Genomic DNA, 19313 nt, shown 5'->3' with positions numbered 1-19313 from the left:
GAAGCGCTTGGGCAAGTAAAACACCATTGAAAAGTTAATTGCCTAATTTTAACTGTTTTTGGAGAATGGAGAAATAAATTTGAACTGGAAATTTTGAAACACCGTTCTAGGACCAGTTTTCACATGGTACTTAAAGCTCACAATAATTTATCAGGGCCTCTGTCAGCCATGCCGAGGCCAAGCCACATAGAATGTCTTTGTTCTCGGCTTCTGGGAATGACTTACTGTCCCAACACTTGACCTGTAGGTTTTACTGAATTCTCAGCACAGAGCGAGCAGGGAGGCAGAGCCGATTGAGTGAGAGAGGGTGCCTCTGGACAACAGCGGGTTAGGAGCCCTTGGGGTCCTTCACCTCGGAGCTGTCATCCTCCTGCTTGCAAGTTAGGGCACCTCAGTTCAGTGCTGTGGTCCCCAAGATTAAGGTACTAGGAAGCATCCTCCATTACAGAGAACAGGAATAAATGAATCAAAAGGCTGTCAGGCCTTTTTGACACAGGACAAATAAAGTAACTAATAGACAAAGAGGCTAAATTATTTCCAGTCAGGTAATTAGAGGTAAGTCATTTATTAAGGAGGCAGATGGGGTATTATTGGTATATAGATGGTATAGTAGATTGGTAGTATATTGGTAGATTATTGGTATATAGATGGTATATTATTAAGGAGGCGGATGGTAGAGGTGAGACTTAGGGACAGGGCTTGTGATATGGAAAGGAGTGAAGTAACTGAGTAAAAGACAAGTTTACTGTCCAGCAGAGATTCTTAGAGGCCCTTTTCTCTGTGATTAGTAGATATCCTGAACCAGTAGTATAATGAAATAAACTTCCTTTCTCCAGCTGTGCTGAGTAACTGGCAGGATGACTGTGCCCAATGATGAGGTGACCCCAATCAGACCAACTTAATGAGTATCCCACTAACTAGTTGGAAGATGTTTGAGGTTGTCAGTTAATCTCTTAGTTCACGTAGTCCTTGTGAGTAAAGTGAAGGAATTGGATAAGCTCTAAAATTCGGTGATTGTGCTCAGAGACCTCGGTCTCTGAGAGACCAAGGTCGCCGTAGCAACCATACTGCTAAAGGAATAAGCTCTTCAAAATCAAAAGGGACAGATTTCTTAGGTTTCTAGTTTGTGTTTTGTGTTTTTAAATCTATTTCTACCATACGAAAGAGTAGGATGGTGAGATGCATTTCTAAATATTTTTAACTACTCAGTCTGGGTGGTTAGGCTTCAAGAAAAGGAATTTATTTAGTCTGAAATAAAGCAATTTTGCCATTTAAAATTGAATTATTTTGTACTTTAATGATTACTATTGAGCAAACAAATCTTTACAGTAATATAAGTCAGCAAAAGTTTTTTAAAAGGTTTAAATCCCTCTCTCCTTATACCTATTTCATTGCCTTTTTAGATTTTAGAAGTAAAGCACCAGAGGAAGCATGTGTAAATCCTTGTATAATCGCAGGCTGTAAGTCTTTAGCATCTCAGAAAGTTACTAACTTCAAACAAAGTGTATAGGTGGAGTTTCTTACTAAATCTAGTACTTCTTGAACCACAAGTAGAAAGCATTTAAAACATGATTGTTGTATTGTGTTTTTTGAAGTTTGTAAATAGAAGACTTGTTGATGATCCGATGGCAAGGTATTTTTCTCTTGGTATGTATTTTAGTATTTCCTCATGATGCATACGTGAAAAGAGTGAAGTTTCTCAGAATGAGCAACTGTCATCCATCCACCTGCTATTTTATTATTGCCAATTACAAAAGCAAATCAAGAGATGAGAACCCAGTTGCCGGCAAGTAAATATTTACTGCATTGAGGGTCGGAGCATTTTCCCATTACCAGTTATCCATGGATCAAATAGTGTATCTCAGTGGTAATTCTAGAGGGCCATTAAAACCCTGATGGTGCTGGAAGAGATGGCAATGCTGCATGTCAGAAATAGGTAAACTGTAATTAAGAAGTTACGGATGATTTGATTACGCTCTTGTGTATTTGGTCCTGTTGTAATGTGAGCAGATTAAAATCATGTAGTGGTTAAAGCTGTGTCATTATGCAGACATTTATGGCAACTTCTGCAAATTAATTTGAACTGTAAAAGTTCCCTAATGAGACGATGTCCTCCGTAACTGAGAAGGACACTGCAGCCATTGCCGCTTAATTCCTGCATTTGAATGGTTGCCGAGCGGATGGTGTGCCGTTTCTTAGAGCAGAGAGGCTGCAGAGCATTTTGGGGGGTGATGGCTGAATGAAAGTGAAAAGAGCATTTCAAAATAGCCTCTAAAAGGAAAACCAAGGATGATTATTAATGAATTACTGGGATCTAACAGTAGTAAGAAATTTAAACTATATAAACGTATATGTTAAAGGCTAGCTCTTCAGAAATAAAGATCAGAGGACTGCAGTTCTTTAGTTTTGCTTGTCTTTTTGTTTTTCATGTTTGGACCAGGTGTTTTTGTGGAGAGGACTGTGGCTTTTCTTTTTTCCTCTTTTCCAGTTAGCATGTGTGCGCACAGGTCTACACAACATGGATATTTCTAGTGGATGTTGACTCACATTGACCTTGGCTCTGTAGCTCCCCATGTACTAGTCAGGCACCTGGCTCTTCTGGAGGCTGGCAGGCACAGGAAGGCAGGATGGTGGCAGGCAGTGTTTGCTCAAAGGAAAGAACCTAAGGGAAGAGTCTTAGTAACCCTCGGATACCAAGTGAGGATTCCAGGGTGCTTATCAGTGCTGCTAAAGTTTAAAAATGTTAACACCAACTCCAGTGGCTTCCTGCAAATCCACATGTGTAGTCTGGGTGCCTGGCACAGGGCATGTAATAAAATACTCAGTGAACACTTTGAAACAAAGGGAGCACTTTACAATAAATTTGCTATTTTTTTAAGCTAATAAGTATGCATTGAATGTCAAACTCTTCAAGGTTAGTAAATGTCAGCAAAGACCCTAATGCCTGTCAGCTGTTCCCCACCTGTCTCCCGCAGTCCCTGTGTCGAAGCTAATGATGAGTGCGTATCATTCACTGTGCTGCAGTGCAGAATAGGTTTTGGAGTGCTGCAGGAGAAACACTCGTCTAATGAGAAACTGTTCTGTAAGCGACTCCACGGCACAGCTTCTCTCACCATTAATGTCCCTTATCTTCTGGCTTCATTTCTGCCTCCTCCATGACCTCTTCATCTTCCTCTAGACCTGCTTTGGCATCTTGAAATTGTTGGTACTCGGATACCAAATCATGGATGTTACTTTCAGCTTCCCCAAATTCGTTTATGTCCATCCCTTCGCTGGTGTACCAGTGCACAAAAGCTTTCCTCTTGAACATGGCTGAGAAATGCTCAGAGACCCTGTTAAAGATCTCTTGGATGGCCGTGTTGTTGCCAATGAAGGTGGCAGCCATGCTCAGCCCCCGGGGTGGGATGTCACAGACGGCCACCTTGACGTTGTTGGGAATCCACTCCACAAAACAGCTGCTGTTCCTGGTCTGCACGGAGAGCAGTTGCTGGTCCACTTCCTTGGTGGACATCTTGCCCCGGAAAATGCAGGCCACTGTGAGGTAGCGGCCACGGCGGGGGTCACAGGCAGCCATGGTATTGCGGGCGTCAAACATCTGCTGGGTGAGCTCGGCCACGGAGAGGGCTCGGTACTGCTGGCTGCCCTGGGCTGTGAGTGGGGCAAAGCCAGGTATAAAGAAGTGCAGGCGGGGGAAGGGAACCATGTTCACCGCCAGCTTGCGCAGGTCTGCGTTGAGCTGACCCGGGAACCGGAGGGAGGTGGTTATGCCACTCATGGTCAAGGACACCAGGTGGTTCAGATCCCCGTAGGTGGGTGTCGTCAGCTTCAGGGTACGGAAGCAAATGTCATAGAGGGCCTCATTGTCAATGCAGAAACAGGCATCTGCATTCTCAATCAGCTGGTGGATGGACAGAACTGCATTGTAGGGCTCCACCACCGTGTCCGACACCTTGGGAGAAGGCATGACACTGAAGGAATTCATGATCCGGTCCGGGTACTCCTCTCTAATCTTGTTCATGAGCAGAGTGCCCATCCCGGAGCCTGTGCCCCCGCCCAGGGAGTGGACGATCTGGAAGCCCTGCAGGCAGTCACAGCTCTCACTCTCGTGCCTCACTACCTCCAGGACGTTCTCAATCAGCTCGGCTCCCTCCGTGTAATGGCCTTTGGCCCAGTTGTTGCCAGCTCCAGAGTTACCTGTGACCAAAAAGAGTAACCAGCAGGGGAAGAAAAGTGAAAAGAGAAGGGCACCAGTAAGGCATCCCCCCTGCTCCTGGTGGAACCTTCTGGAAAAACCTACCATGGACAAAACTGTCAGGTTGAAAGAGGGCTCCTAATTTGCTAGATCGAATGCTGTCCATCGTCCCAGGTTCTAGGTCCACCAAGACTGCTCGGGGCACATATTTCCTACCTGTGTAGAAAAATAGGAAAAAGTCAGCCTACTTGTCTTTCTAGAAGTTAATGTTTTATCAAAAGAGAACTTTGTGATACTGGTCCAAAAAAATCATGGATATTCTAGAAAGGGGCCCTTGGTAGGTTGAGATTTGAGTATCTAACATATTTTTTACCCCAACAACAATACCACAAATCTATAGAATACCCAAGAAACAATTTCCATCGTCTGCCCTGTGGTATTGCCAGTGACAGAGATTCTCTTCCTTCGCACTGGAAATGATTCTGGTTTCATCTGTGAAGCCACAAAGGGAAGTGAGTACTTGACCTGCTTGTGTTAAGGTGTGTGCCCCATCCAGCAGCTCCTTCCCCAGTCCTGCCTCTTGACCAAAGGTTGGGGACCTACCACTCTGGGATTCTGCTGCTGCCCTGCCTGTCGCCTCCCTGAACCTAGACATCACTGCTTTGACATTTCCATCTCCTGGGCCTCTGCCCTTCCTCTACTTATGTTCCCAGTTGCGGGACCACTGCTCCCAGAGCCCTGCCAGTCCTACCGTAGGCTTCATTGTAGTACACGCTGATTCTCTCCAGCTGCAAGGCCGAGGCCCCGCGGTCGCTCCCAGCCAAGTCGATCCCGTGCTCCTCACCAATCATCTCCCAGAACTGAAAGCAGGAGGAAGGTCAGAGTAAACGGACCCAGAAAAAGGCTGTGTTAACCAGAGAGAAAGTTAGCACCCCCAGGCCTGTTTCCCTGGGGTTGCCTGACCCTCCCCAAGACATTCTTTTTGGACCTTTTCATAAATAACCATGGCATCATTCACTTTTTGCCTCTACTAAGCAATATGAAGTAATATGAAGACTGCCTTTTCTCCCCACCTGAACTCCTTAAATAAAATGTCAAACACAGAATACTAAATTGGATTTTCTTCCTATTAAGTTCAGGCCATTATATATATTAAAGCTGTTGTTTAGAATTTAATGTCAATATAGCTCTTAATTTCTCCTTATAATGCTCCAAGCTAGTAAAGTATAGATTCTATTATAGGAAAATAAACAATTCTTATCTGATTTCACAATAATATCTCATTTCACTTTGGGGATTTATTTTCATGAACGTTTTCAAGCAACCCATAACTTGGACCTGTGTGCATGATTTTAAGTAATTAGCACTTTTTTTTTTTTTTTTTTTTTAGACAGAGTCTTGCTCTGTTACCAGGCTGGAATACAGTGGCGTGATCCTGGCTCACTGCAACCTCCACCTCCTGGGTTCAAGCAATTCTCCTGCCTCAGCCTCCTGAGTAGCTGGGACTACAGGCATGCACCACCATGCCCAGCTAATATTTGTATTTTTAGTAGACACGGGGTTTCACCATGTTGGCCAGGATGGTCTCTATCTCTTGACCTCGTGATCCGCCCACCTTGGCCTTCCAAAGTACTGGGATTACAGGCATGAGCCACCATGCCTGGCCTTTTTTTTTTTTTTTTTTTTTTTGAGACGAGTTTCACTCTTGTCACCTAGGCTGGAGTGCAGTGGCACAATCTTGGCTCACTGCAACTTCCACCTCCTGGGTTCAAGCAACTCTCCTGCCTCAGCCTCTCAAGTAGCTGGGATTACAGGCGTCTACCACCATGCCCAGCTAATTTTTGCATTTTTAGTAGAGACGGGGTTTTGCCATGTTGGCCAGGCTGGTCTCAAACTCCTGACCTCAGGTGATCCACCTTCCTCGGCCTCCCAAAGTGCTAGGATTACAGGCCTGAGCCACTGCGCCCGGCCAGGAATGTGCATTTTTGATGATCAGGTATACACATAACTCAAAATTACACATTGTTGTCCTCTAGTAACTATTTGAAACATAAAGCACTTCCAATCTCATACACAGTACTTATTAATATAGATACGTGCCAAGCTCTTAATATGGAAACAGTTACTGGGAAGACTCCTTCTGATCACCCTGAAAAGCACATATTAAAATGCAATGAAAATGTATTCACATACAGTAAAATCCCCAAGGGTATGTTTAAAACTCCAACCATATCTTGTAAATGACAGCGCTGCTCTGGCCATGGTCTTAATAACAAGGCACTAGTTCGTGGTAAACTGCCAGCACTGTTCAGGGAGTGGAAGAATAAATAAATTCAAGTTCTAAGATACCCCAAATTAAATGTGTCTTAAAGTTCTTATGACTCTAAATGATGAGTCAGCCAGGACTCTAAACGCTAGACAATACAATTGAGAGTGAGAGCGAAGACCCTATCTAAACCCAACACTGTCTCTCGAGGGCCCCTTTCTGTGTTATCTTCCAGCTTCAGAGCAGCAGGGCTCCTGCCTCCCACTTCTCTGTCTGTGTGTTATGAATGTCTTACCCCTGAGGCATGGAGGAATGGGGACTTCTTTTCAAGCAGTAATGTTCTTTGCCCCGGATTTAAAACACCTGCATTTAAAAGCCTTAGTTGTTTCCTAGCAGCATTACTCACAATAGCCAAAAGGCAGAAACAACCCAAGTGTCATTGATGGATGATGAATGTAGGTGTTTTAAAACCTTACTTTTAATGCATCTCATATTAGTAAAAGTAACTTCACAATAGCAAAGAGTTTTAAAACCTTACTTTTAATGCATCTCATATTAGTAAAAGTAACTTCACAATAGCAAAGAGAACACGGTAAATTTTCTCAGTGCAGTTGGCCATCTTAAAATCAAGACTGGAGATCCTGGGCTCGGGCATCTGTGTTCTTGGGGTTGGCCAAGTAAGTTACATACTTGGTAGAAAATTTTAAGCAGGGGGGCAAGGGAGAGAAAAACTCATTTATATTCCAGGGAGTGTATTTTAATTAATGATGTTACTGTACACAAAAACTTTATTTTAGGTCTATCTCTTAAATTTTCAATTGCATACTAATCAAACAGTAATTGATTTTTTTAAGGGCTATAATAAACATGAGAGGGGAGGGAAAAGACACCATAGTGACAGCGTATAGAAAGTTTCTCAAAAAACTTCAAAAAGCTGTTTTGAGACAAATTACTGTTTTTAGATATGAGAAGTTCATTGTTAAGATGATAAAAGTAAGCCAGGTACAGTGACTCACACCTATAATCCCAGCACTTCGGGAGGCTAAGGCAGGCACATCACCTGAGGTCAGGAGTTCGAGACCAACCTGACCAACATGATGAAACCCCGTCTCTACTAAAAATACAATATTAGCCAGACATGGTGGCGCATGCCTGTAATCCCAGCTACTACTGGGGAGGCTGAGGCAGGAGAATCACTTGAACCCAGGAGGTGGAGGTTGCAGTGAGCCGAGATCACGCCATCACACTCCAGCCTGGGCGACAAGAGCAAAACTCCATCTCAAAAAAATAAAAAGATGATAAAAGTGCCACACACGGTGGCTTACACCTGTTACTCCACCACTTTGGAAGTCGGAGGCGGGAGGATCACTTGAGCCCATGAGTTCAAGACCGGCCTGGGCAACAAAGTGAGATCCCTGTCTCTCAAAAAAAATTAAAAAATTAGCCAGGCATAGTGGTGCCTGCCTATAATCTCAGCTACTCAGGAGGCTGAGGCAGGAGAATAGCTTGAGCCCAGGAGGTTGAGGCTGTGGTGAGCCATGATTCTGCCACTCTACTCCAGCCTGGGCAACAGAGTGGGCAAAGAAAAAGATGATAAGCATATTATATAATGTAATGGTTGGCATGTGTTGTGCCTAGGTGTCTATGGATAAAATTAACTAACTTAACACTGTAAGCCCTTAATGTGTCTTGTAGCTCTTTAAAGATTGTTTCCTTCTTTTCCCCTGTGAAATTCTTTTTTTAAGAATTTTTTTAAAGCCCAAAGGCATTGTCTGATATTTAGCAAGTACATGAAATCTACTCGACTCATTGTCTTCCCTGCTAACTTAGGGTATTCTCTTGGTTGTCCGCCTCTGTGGACTGTGGCAAAGCTAGGATTAGTAACCAGACATTACTTACCTTGGCTCCGATCTGGTTGCCACACTGGCCAATCTGAATATGGACAATTTCACGCATCCTTGCTGTGAGCCCAAGTCTGAGATCTTCACGGAATCCTCAGACTCTCAGAATCCAGAGCCTCGGTTCACTGGTGTGAGCCCAACACAACTGTGGTCATTGCAGTGGTGGGACTGGCCAACTAAGCTACCCTCGCAATGTGACCAAGGGTGTGTCCACCCCAGAGGCCCAGTTCCCCGCCCTCAGCCAGTCTTGGCCCTTCTCTGCTTTCTGCCTGTCATGCTTTTGGAAGGGGGTGTTTTTCCTCTCTTAGCACAGAATACTGCCCCATCATTTCCTAGAGAGTGAGTGCAAGATTAAAGGCCGCCTCAGTGCCTGAAGGCTGGCACTGTTTGCAGGCTTCTAGGTGCCCATGCTGGCCCTGATGCCTGTGGTGTGATGACTCTGGCTCCTAGCTCACCCAGGTAACCAGACCACCTCCAAGGGCTTTCCCTGTCCAACTTCCCGGCCCCTTTTCAAGACTTTGGTCCCCAGAAGCCCCGTGCCCCGACGCGGCGGGAGGCTTCACAGCTGGGCCTCACAGGTCCCAGGATTGCCTGCATCAGGCGCTGTCTGCCCGCCCCTCCCCCACATGCCCTTTCTCGCCCTGTCTGCAAGTTACTCTACAGTGTCCTGCAGGCCTCTTGGACCCCTGCCCTGTCCATGCCAGGGCTGGGCTGCGCCTTCCCAGCTCCCGCTCTGTCGTTCCGTCTTTCCTGCCATGGTGTCTGGGGTCTTAATATTTGCCATAGGGTCCCTTTACCAGACCCTGAATTCTCCAAGAACAAAATGGACTCCCAATTGCATTCCCTTAGAGTTGGGCGTGGTGGCTCACTCCTGTAATCCCAGCACTTTGGGAGGCCAAGATGGGCAGATCACCGGAAGTCAAGAGTTCAAGACCAGCCTGGCCAACATGGCGAAACCCCATCTCTACTAAAAATACAAATATTAGCCAGGTGTGGTGGCACACACGTGTAGTCCCAACTACTCAGGAGACTGCAGCAGGAGAATTGCTTGAACCTGAGAGGCAGAGGTTGTAGTGAGCCACGATCACGCCATTGCACTCCAGGCTGGGCAACAGAGCAACACTCTGTCAAAAAAAAAAAAAATTGCATTCCCTCACACGCAGTACTTAAGTGGCAGCAGGCTGGGTACTCAGCAGCTTGAAAGCAGCTGTTCTGTCTCCTGGTCCTCAGTACATCCCCTGCCACCAAGCTTCTATCAGCGTCGAAAGCCAGCCTAGGCTTTATTACCTCCAACCAGGCAAGGGCATCCAGGCCAAACACCAGCTCCATATCCTTGCCCAGGAGGATGGCAGTTCCCCACCACCTGGAGGAGAGAAGGTGGACACTTCCAAAGAAGATGGGGAATGGACTCCCCGAGAAGGCATGAGAGCACTGACTCAGAAGGGGAGAGCTGGTAGGCACTGCCTTGTGCCTGTTGAGCTCTCAAGGTGCAGGTGGACAAGTACAGGGCAAGGTCTCCTAAAGCCCTGAGGATGTGGACAACCACCACCCAGTGAGCACCTGCCTCTCAAGGCCTCTTTAGTGTCTGCTGGGCACCCTGAGGTTGCCCCCATTCCTTGAATGGCTATGGAAGGGGACCTGTCATATGCTGGGCTCACCTTGGGTGCTGCAGACAAGGGAATGAAGGAGGTAGATGCGGCCAGATCCTGCACTCGTGGAACTCTGGCTTACTTAGGAAGAGAGCACTCCTAGCTCTGGAGCAGCTCGAGGACACCATCTCTCAGGACAGGGACTCAAGGCAAGACTGCTGAACTCAGAGCCAGAAGCCCTGGCGGTGCTGCCCTCCCCTGCCTCTTGCCAGACCCGTGACCTTGGTTGAAGCATTGGAGCCCAGCCTGATCCATGAGGAGCCTATGCTTCCTGTGCCCCAAGCCCAGGTTTGACTCCTAAGCCTTGTGTTCCCTCTACAGGCCTGGTGGGGCCCAGGATGTGAGGTCAGGAACACAATCAGGAAAGTTCCTAGCGATGGAGTGTCTGGGGAAATCGCTTCTGCTTACTTGCAGAGGAGCTCAAATACACAGCCAAAGGGCCTGAGCTATAAACTAGAAGAGAAACCTAGAGGTGGGGAAGAAGAGAACACTCTGTCCTAAGAGTGCCCAGACTGGGACTGCTTCTCACCTCTGTCTAGTGTGTAGATCCCAGGCTGCCCTTGAGTACTGACAGTGTACCCCGTGATCCTGGGCTGGATCCAGGACCAGGGAAGAGGGCTCCTATAGAGGATGGTGTGAGGATAATTGTCAAAATTCAAATAAGAACTGTGTATACTGGAAAAGAGTATCAGTGTTCCATTTCTTGACTTTGATCATGGTACGGTGGTTCTAAGTGGAAGTCCTTGTTTCCAGGAGATGCCATATTATGAAGCACTGTACTTCAAGGTCGTCGTGATGCTGGCAGCTTACTCTGAACCAGTTCCACAACCACAATAATGTGATAAACAGAGAGACAGCAGTTAAATAAAGGGGCAAAGTGGTAACAATTGCTGAATCTTTTCAAAGTTAGCACAAGATTAGTACCCTTGCAATGTTTCTCTTAAGTTTGGAACATTTTTGTGCTCAAACCTGAATGTCACATGACTCACAGATGCTTCCGGTCCAGTCAGCCCTCCTCCCTGCCCAAAGGTAAAGAGAAGAATGTGCAAATTCAAGAGGAGGATATTCATAGGTCCTTAGCAGTGTTTTTCAGAAATTAACAACAGACCATTTTAAAATTAAGAACAGACCATTCTGTTTCCATAGACGTTAGCCCATCTTGCCTCACTTCCAGCTTCTCTCCCGGCATGCCTCGACCTTCTTTTCCCCCTTCTGTCTGTCCCCACCAGCTCTCCGCAGCCTCCCTCCCCACCCAGGGGCCCCTGCCTATCAGACTCCTCCAGAGACCAAAGACAGCTCCATGATCTTCCCACAGGCGGTTCCTTCGCCAGAGACACCTCCCCTCCTGGGGACCAGAGCACTTGAACCTGCAGTGCCACACATGGCCCTGTTTGCTAATTACTTATACACATGCCTTATCTCCTGCCAGCCTGGGAGCTGTCCGTGTCATTTCATCTTTGAGTCCCCAAAGTGCCTGATCCATGGCAGGGCCTCAGTAAATGTTTGTTAAGGGCACATCGACAGCTGGGCAAGTTTGAGCAGTGATGCTCAGAGCGGGCTGTGTTCTTAAAGCCAGTGATGTGTTTATTCACAAGTGTGTCCTTCTCTAGATAGGGTCACCTTTTTCCTCCATTCTGTAAGAGGTGGTCTAGGCTGAAGGTATAAACTGCTCCATGAAACCTGGATGTTTGGGGACAGACTAGATGGAATAACCGTAGTGAGCTCTTATGGGAAGGTGTGACCAGTGGGCAGCCGCGGCCTTCTGTGGCCCAGCTCCTGAAAGGAGCCCCTGTTGGCCACAAACCGCCTCGCTGCAGGGACCACGGGACTGGGCCCAAGGGGAATTTCTGATCTGCCTGTGTTCATTCTTTGCCATGTGAGCAGGATCCAGGGTGCTGGGGTCCTCCGCCCACCCTCCGCACTGCAGCACATTCCTCTTGGCCATCTCAGTTTGCTTAGGGAGGGGAAAAAGCCAGGTTTCCAGGTGGGCGCTTAAAAGGTTTTTCTGTTAATGGGGCAGTTGGCAAAAAGGAGGAAAGAGAGAGAAGCCCTGTTTGCTTTGATTCCTGTATCGCCGGCCATGTTTATTCAGGCCAGGCAAGCGCTGAGCTTTGGACGCTGGGCTGTGAGAGGCTGAGGGGCGGAGTGGCAGCTCCACCACCCAGGGGCTCATCTTCGCCCTAAACCTGAATTTTTTCACATGAAAAATGAAATAAAAGTTCCCGCGTCACAAGTCGGTGTGAGGAATGGGCCTGCCAGGGCTGCCCCCTAACATGTAGCTGCCGGTGGTGGTTTTCAAGTGGGCTTCACAGGGTGGGAGGGGGAGATGCGGCTCTTGGTGCAGACAGGCCCATGCATTCCACACCTACAGACGGAGCACCTACCATGCGGCAGACCTGACATGGCCGTGGGCATCGGGGCTTGTCTCAATTGAAAATGTCTGGGCAGAACAGAGTGGCAGGAAAGGCAGCGGGTCTGGAAAGCCGTGCATCCCGTCTCAACTCTCTTGTCCTTATTTCTGAAGGTACCTGCTCCCCAGAGGAAACAGCTCTCCTCTGAGTGCCAACTTAGTGCCAGCAATGAGGTGGGGAATACAGTCTGCCTTGCCCTCGGACTGGTAGAAGCGGGCCCTGTGCAGGACATAGGCGAACAGTGCCCCTGGAGATGCCGGCACGACCCCAAGGTCTGTTTTGCCAGGTGAAGGTGACCGCCCCCAGTCCTGAACTGCAGCAAGTGACTAACAGTGGCCACTGTGATGAGTGACAAAGTTGTTTTCTGCCCCCCAACAAAGGGCTGTGACCAAGGCAGGTTAGCAGTGACTGCATTCAGGTGAGATCAGCAAGCATTGTCCCAGAGGGCGGAGGGCAGGAGCTTTCTCCCAGCAAATGTGGTGAGGACGCCCATGGCCCACAACACTGAGATTCCCAGCCGGGACCAGCCCAGCCCTGAGCTTGAAACCCTCTCTTCCAGTGGCCTGTCACAGCAGTCCACAGAAGGCTCCATGGCAGCAAGCCTTTTCCTGCATGACACTTGGGTCTGTTACAGGAATAGAACCAGGAAGATAAGAAAAACCAGTGTCACCCAGAAACCCTGAATCGGCTGCTTCCAGACTTCCCCCAGGAGTTATCCCCCAGGGGTCAGATGGAGCTGCCCCCACCCTCCATTTGGCAAATGAAATAGAATTCAGAGAAAAACAGAGCACTCAGAGAACTCATTGATTTCATCCGCCCCGATCTTCCACTTCTGAGTGCATTGAAGTTCCCTGAATAACTCAGGGAAGATTGTTGAATTATACTGTTTGCGTGTGATTTAGAACCAGAAATTATTCCAAATGTCTTAGCAAGAAAATGACATCTGAGGGGCCATTATGAGTGACTCAGCGGGTGTGGGCAGGCCGCCAGAGGAGCTGAGCTCCACTTTCTTGTACCCTGCCTCGGTGTGTGTTCTCTTACTGGAAAAGAAAGTTCTAGGAGGATGAATCACTAACTACAAGAGGAGAGGGACTAGGAGGACATTGCTGGTGTTCGCTGAGCCAGGAGTGTTAACCTTCTTCCCCCACAGCTGAGATGCTCATGGTTCCTGTACCAGGCAGACTCTGGCTGCTCCTCACGCCTGTCCAGCCCCCAAGCCCAGAGGCTGGAAACACCTTGCTGTCTCTCTGGGTGCACTGGTGAACCGCGTGCAGGCTGCGGCGCCTCTGATGTACAAGAGAAAACACGCACGCGCGCACACGCACCATCACTTCCCCTGAACTGCAAACACGCACGTGCGCACACACAGACACACCTGAACTGCAAACACACACGTGCGTGCACACACACAGACACACCACCATCACTTCCCCTGAACTGCAAACACACACGCGCGCACACACACACACACACCCCACCACCACTTCCCCTGAACTGCAAACACGCGCGCGCGCGCGCACACACACACACCACTTCCCCTGAACTGCAAACACACACGTGCGCGCGCACACACACACACCCCACCATCACTTCCCCTGAACTGCTGCAGAGATCGAAGACATGGACACACGAACCTTCTCACTTGGATCTTTCCTGTCTCCCGAAGTTGCAGCTAGTGATAGGCGATGTTCTGTGGCATGAACAGAGATAAGCATAAAATGGGTCAGCACCCGGAGCTGAAATCGAACAAAAATATATACTTCTTCAAGCCCAATGTTTGTCCAAGAAATCTCTGATGTATGAGTTTTGAGGGACCTCAGAAAAGTAGAAAATATGGGCCCTGCCCTCCAGGGACTTAGAGGGTGAAAGCAGCACTAGCCTCCCACTCTGCCAGTCTTGACCAGTTTCTCTGCCGCCGCCGTCTCCCACGTGCTCCCTCGTGTAGCCTGCATGACACCACCACCTTCGAGCTGAGTGATGGTTCTCACCACATTGTAGAAGAAACTAAGGCTCAGAGAGGAATTGACATGTTCAAGTCTCAGGATAATGTGGCAGAACCAGAAATAGATTGCAGGTCTTCAGACACCTACATCCAGGGGTACAATTCAAGGGGTCAAGAGGCAGGCTCCAGGAGCCCGGGGTGCTCACGTCCCCTGCTCCTCACTCTGTAACTGCTTCCTGCAAGCCCTGCTCCCAGGTGGGTGTCCTGATGCATCTACTCTCCCCTTCTCTCCAGCAGCATTCCTCATCCATCACCTGTGGCTCTCCCCTCCAGGGCCCTTCCTGTCCCACGGCTGTCTCCACTCACAGCATCCTTCCCACAGCCACCAGAGGGATCTTACAAACAGAAATCAGCTCTCAGCCACTGCCCTCCTGGAAAGCCAGTGGCAACCGGGAGAAAACCCAAACCTCTTACAAAAGGAAGGTTGATATATGCCTTCACATCTTCCAAAATGCACACGCCCCATGAGACAGGGATGGGAAACCCGCTAGACAGGGAAATTAGGTGGGGGATGAAGGAAGAAGGAAGCCAGCAGAACCTCTGTCAGATGGCAGAAGCGGGAGGGAAGGGGAGAGGTGGGCTAGCCGTGTGAAGCTGACCTGAGTGCCCGCATGGTCCCTGCAGCTTGGAGGCTGAGCCCACCTGTCCATGGCCTCCCCACAGGCTTTCCCCAGTGCATCACACACTTACCCAATGCACTCACATTCTCAGGCCTCTGCAGACAGTCTTCTGCTGAGTCTCCTTCCAGCACCTTCCATGGCTGTCTCATTATTCAATCCCAACTCACTGGATACCTAAAAGAATGGTCCCAGACCAGACTTCTCCAGAGACCGCCCCCAGTCTCTCCTGTTCCCCATTTTAACTGTTTCCAAGCACTTCCTACCTCCTGAGCATTTTACTTTTCCACATGTTCCCTTATGCAGAACACGTAAGTCCTTGCAGACAGGGACTTTGTTCACTGCGGAATCCCCGGGAAAGAAAACAGAAGCCTGCACATACTAGGTGCTCAACAAGTATTTGCTGACAGCCTAACTTTAGAGGGCAAACAAATTCAATCGGGTAAATAGTCACTGAGTGCCCCTTTGAAAGACTTCCTGGTGAGTTCATGGGTGGGCTGTGTCTGTTACATGCTGTGCTGCACAGGGCGTGCCCCAAAGGTGATGCTGATGAGGCTGCCCTCATCAATGTCAGCCCAACGAGCCACATCCACACTTAAGCAAGTGTGCGCCACCAGTCACTGTGCAACTGTTAGAGGCGTTTGAACCAGAGCGACTCCATCTTGAATATAGACTGGGTAAAATAAGGCTGAGACCTACTGGACTGCATTCCCTGGATTAGGCATTCTACGTCACAGGAAGAGATAGGAGGTCGGCACAAGGTACAGGTCACCAGGACCTTGCTGAAAGGCCAGGTGCCGTGGCTCAGGCCTGTAATCCCAGCACTTTGGGAGGCTGAGGCAGGTGGAACACCTGAGGTCACGAGTTCGAGACCAGCCTGGCCAACATGGTGAAACCCCATCTCTACTAAAAAAAAGCCAAAAAATGAGCCACGCATGGTAGCAGGCGCCTGTAATCAGTCCCAGCTACTCGGGAGGCTAAGGCAGGAGAATCACTTGACCCCAGGAGGCAGAAGTTGCAGTGAGCCAAAATTGCGCCATTGCCCTCCAGCCTGGGTAACAACAGCGAAACTCTGTCTCAAAACAAAACAACAAGACAAAAAAAAAAAAAAAAAAGACCTTGTGATAAAAGGATGTGATACAGAAGCCAGCCAAAACCCACCAAATCCAAGATGGCGATGAAAGTGGCCTCTGGTTGTCCTCACTGCTCATTATATGCTAATTATAATGCATTAGCATGCTAAGAGAAACTCCTACCAGCACCATGACAGTTTACAGATGCCATGGCAGCGTCAGGAAGTTACCCTGTACGGTCTAAAAAGGGGAGGAACCTCAGTTCCTGGAATTGCCCACCCCTTTCCAAAAAACTCATGAATAATCCACCCCTTGTTTAGTGTATACTCAAGAAGTAACAGTAAGTATAAAAAGCTGAGCTTCCCATGCTGCTGCTCTGCCTGTGGAGCAGCCATTCTTTTATTCCTTTGCTTTCTTAATAAACTTGCTTTCACTTTATGGACTTTCCCTGAATTCCTTCTTGCATGAGGTCCAAGAACCCTCTCTTGGGGTCTGGGTTGGGATCCCCTTTCCCATAACACAACCAGGCCAGGATGTGACGCATGGTGGTGCCTGGGGACAGTGGCATGGTAGATTGCAAACCTGACCCACCCTATCTGAAGACCCTCACTGCAGAGATACCTGGCTGTTAGCGAGTGCCTCTGACCCGTTGACCAAGTGGATCAAGAGCAACTCCTGTAGCCAGTGAGGGAACCGTTGTGCCCTGCAAAACCAGCCTAGCCTAGCGAGCATTGTCGGCATCCACCCAAACAAATGCCGGTATCCAGGATGTGGCTAAACTCAGGAATGTGGAATAATAGGAAATATCTGCAGCTTGCCGGGGTGGGAGCCAGACAATATGGCACAAAGGGAGAAGGAGAAAAAGGATTTCGAGGCCATTCCACAGTCAGTTAAAACTCATCCATGTTCTCCTCCGCCAGGTTGGGAAGGTGGGCCAGCCCTGGCCTGAGTGCTGATCTTTATCATAATGAGGAGAAAACTCAGCCTTATTTTTAGAAATGAATAGGCTTTTGTGTCTGTGGCCTTGGATCATGTGTTTTCCAGGAGAATTCATAGGGTTAAAAAAAAAAAAAAAAAAAAGGGACTGGATTCGAACCTGCCACCCAGGAGCCTCATGCTGAGCGTAGGTTTCCTGACATCTCCAGAGGCTCAGTCTTTTCACCAGTAGAATGGAGTAATAGCATCTGCCTCCCCACCACCACCCCCACCCACAGCGTTGTGCAAAGGATCAAATGGGGCTGCAGAGTCCTCTAGAATGTCGTTGGCTCAGCCCTCTGTCCTCAAGCACTACTGGGAGCAGGAATGACTCCGTTACCTCCAGGGAGGAAAACCCAGGACAGGTGCCCAGCTTTCCAGGCACCTGGTTTCAGGGGAGATGCCTCGCTCTAACTACCTACTCAATTCTGCCCCCAAGCTGGAAGGTGGTGGCACACAACTGCTTATAAAGGGCTGCTAGAAGCAATGCTTAGGCAAGTAGGGCCTCAGAGGTAGGAAGGTCCAAGTGCCCTGCCCCAAGCCTCCTCGGATCCCGGCCCAGATGAGAAGATGAGTCAGTATCCACAAAACCACCTTGCAGGCACCTGCAGCCAACTCAGGAGGAAACACATCTTTCCAGTTTCCAAGAGTCCCCAGACTGCTCTGCAGGTGAGTCTGCTTTGAAGAGAGAGAGACACAGCTCTGGGGCTAAACTCAACCCCCAGCAAGCAGTCCCCAGCAAGAAACGGCTGGGGTGGCCTGTCTATCAGGTTCCCAATGTGCTCCTCCTCTTTTTCCAGTCCCAGACACCTCCCGGCTTTATCTGCGTGCCCTTTAGAGAACTCCTCCGGCTAAACATCCTTCACTAATAGCAGCACTGGAATTTGAGTTTGGGGGGTTTGTGGCCATCGCCAGCCCCGCCCCCACAAGGAACATGTTTAAGATCTTGCATCAAGTTAAGGGGAAAACAAAAACAACAAACAAAAACCCCAAAACCAAAAAAACCCAATCTATTTAGGATCCTCTGCTGCACAATTTTAGTAACCGCCAAAGTGATACAGCCCACCAGCTTCTCGGAGCAGTGTGGCAGCCATGCATTCATCCACTCGACCAGGACCACGTTCAGAGATGAGGAGCCCTGTCTCTGCTTGGTTTGCTGTGTTGAACCCATCAGAAGGCGCTGAAGAGGTAAGTCTCATCAGGCCCCTTCCTTCCTTCTTGGGTTGAAAATGATTTTAGGCCAGGCGCGGTGGCTCACACCTGTAATCCCAGCACTTTGGGAGGCCGAGGCGGGAGGATCTCGAGGTCAGGAGCTCAAGACCAGTCTGGTCAACATAGTGAAACCCTGTCTCTACTAAAAATACAAAAAGTTAGCCAGGTGTGGTGGTGTGCGCCTGTAATCCCAGCTACTCGGGAGGCTGAGGCAGGAGAATCGCGTGAACCCAGGAGGCGGAGGTTGCAGTGAGCCGAGATTGCTCCATTGCACTCACCCAGGCAACAGAGCGAGACTGTAACAAAAAGCAAAAGAAAAAGAAAAAGAAAAAAAGGGGAAGCGGGGGGAGGGGAGGGGAGGTGATGATTTCAAATGAATGGACTCCCTCCCTCTCTTCCTGCCCTGTTCTTCCATCGGATTCTGATCTTGAATTGCTTCTATGTTAGGGAAACCCAGGGGCCACAACTTGTCAAATTTGGACGTCCTTTTTGTTACCAGCCTAAAAATATCCTTCCCTTTAACCAACTTTCAATAGGGTAAATCCGGAGAGTCTCCTCTTTGGAACTCCCCAGATAAACTAAGCCTTGTGCCAGCATAGTCGGGAGCAGAACTGTGAATGTTTATTCCCTCCCTGACTGTCTCACCCCTCCTCCTACCCCTTGTTTGTGAGTTTGATTTGCCAGAGGCTCTGGGCTGAAAGCAGGTGATGTACAGGACTTGTGATGGAGCAGGTGCGGCTGCTGTCATCAGACCCAGCTACATAATTTGCGGGGCCCAGGGCACAGTGAACCTGGAGAGGCCCTTGTTCAGCTGTGCATTACACTTCAGGACTTGGGGCCCCATGTGACTGCAGGGGTCCGTGTGCCTGCCTTGCTGGACCTGCCTGTCTTGATACCTTGTACATGCGCTGGACCTGCTGGGAGAGTCTCGGAGCATCTTCAGAGCACCCCAGCTCTCCCCATGCTACAGGAAAGAGAAGCTTACACCTTGGGTGCCTTTTCACCCAGATTCAGG

General features: G+C 48.8%; 1 protein-coding gene across 2 annotated transcripts; it reads right to left on the bottom strand.

The window, feature by feature from the left end:
• Positions 1–1279: 1279 nt before the first annotated feature.
• TUBB1 (tubulin beta 1 class VI) lies at positions 1280–12454 on the bottom strand. Of its 2 annotated transcripts, none has more exons than XM_009215852.4 (4): positions 12393–12454; positions 4944–5052; positions 4298–4408; positions 1280–4194 (listed from the first exon to the last, which is right to left on the bottom strand). In XM_009215852.4, the coding sequence occupies exons 1-4, from the start codon at positions 12393–12395 to the stop codon at positions 3116–3118; spliced, it is 1302 nt and encodes a 433-aa protein (XP_009214116.1). In that variant the 5' UTR covers positions 12396–12454; the 3' UTR covers positions 1280–3115. The 2 variants fall into 2 exon arrangements, with proteins under 2 accessions (XP_009214116.1, XP_003904598.1); XM_003904549.5 differs by lacking the exon at positions 12393–12454 and adding an exon at positions 8358–8629.
• Between the last annotated feature and the right edge of the window lie 6859 nt (positions 12455–19313).

This window comes from Papio anubis, chromosome 16 (genome assembly GCF_008728515.1).
Source record: "Papio anubis isolate 15944 chromosome 16, Panubis1.0, whole genome shotgun sequence".
Taxonomy (NCBI): Eukaryota; Metazoa; Chordata; class Mammalia; order Primates; family Cercopithecidae; genus Papio; species Papio anubis.
Note: the sequence above shows the minus strand (reverse complement) of the source record. Positions and strands in the feature narration are given on the sequence as shown.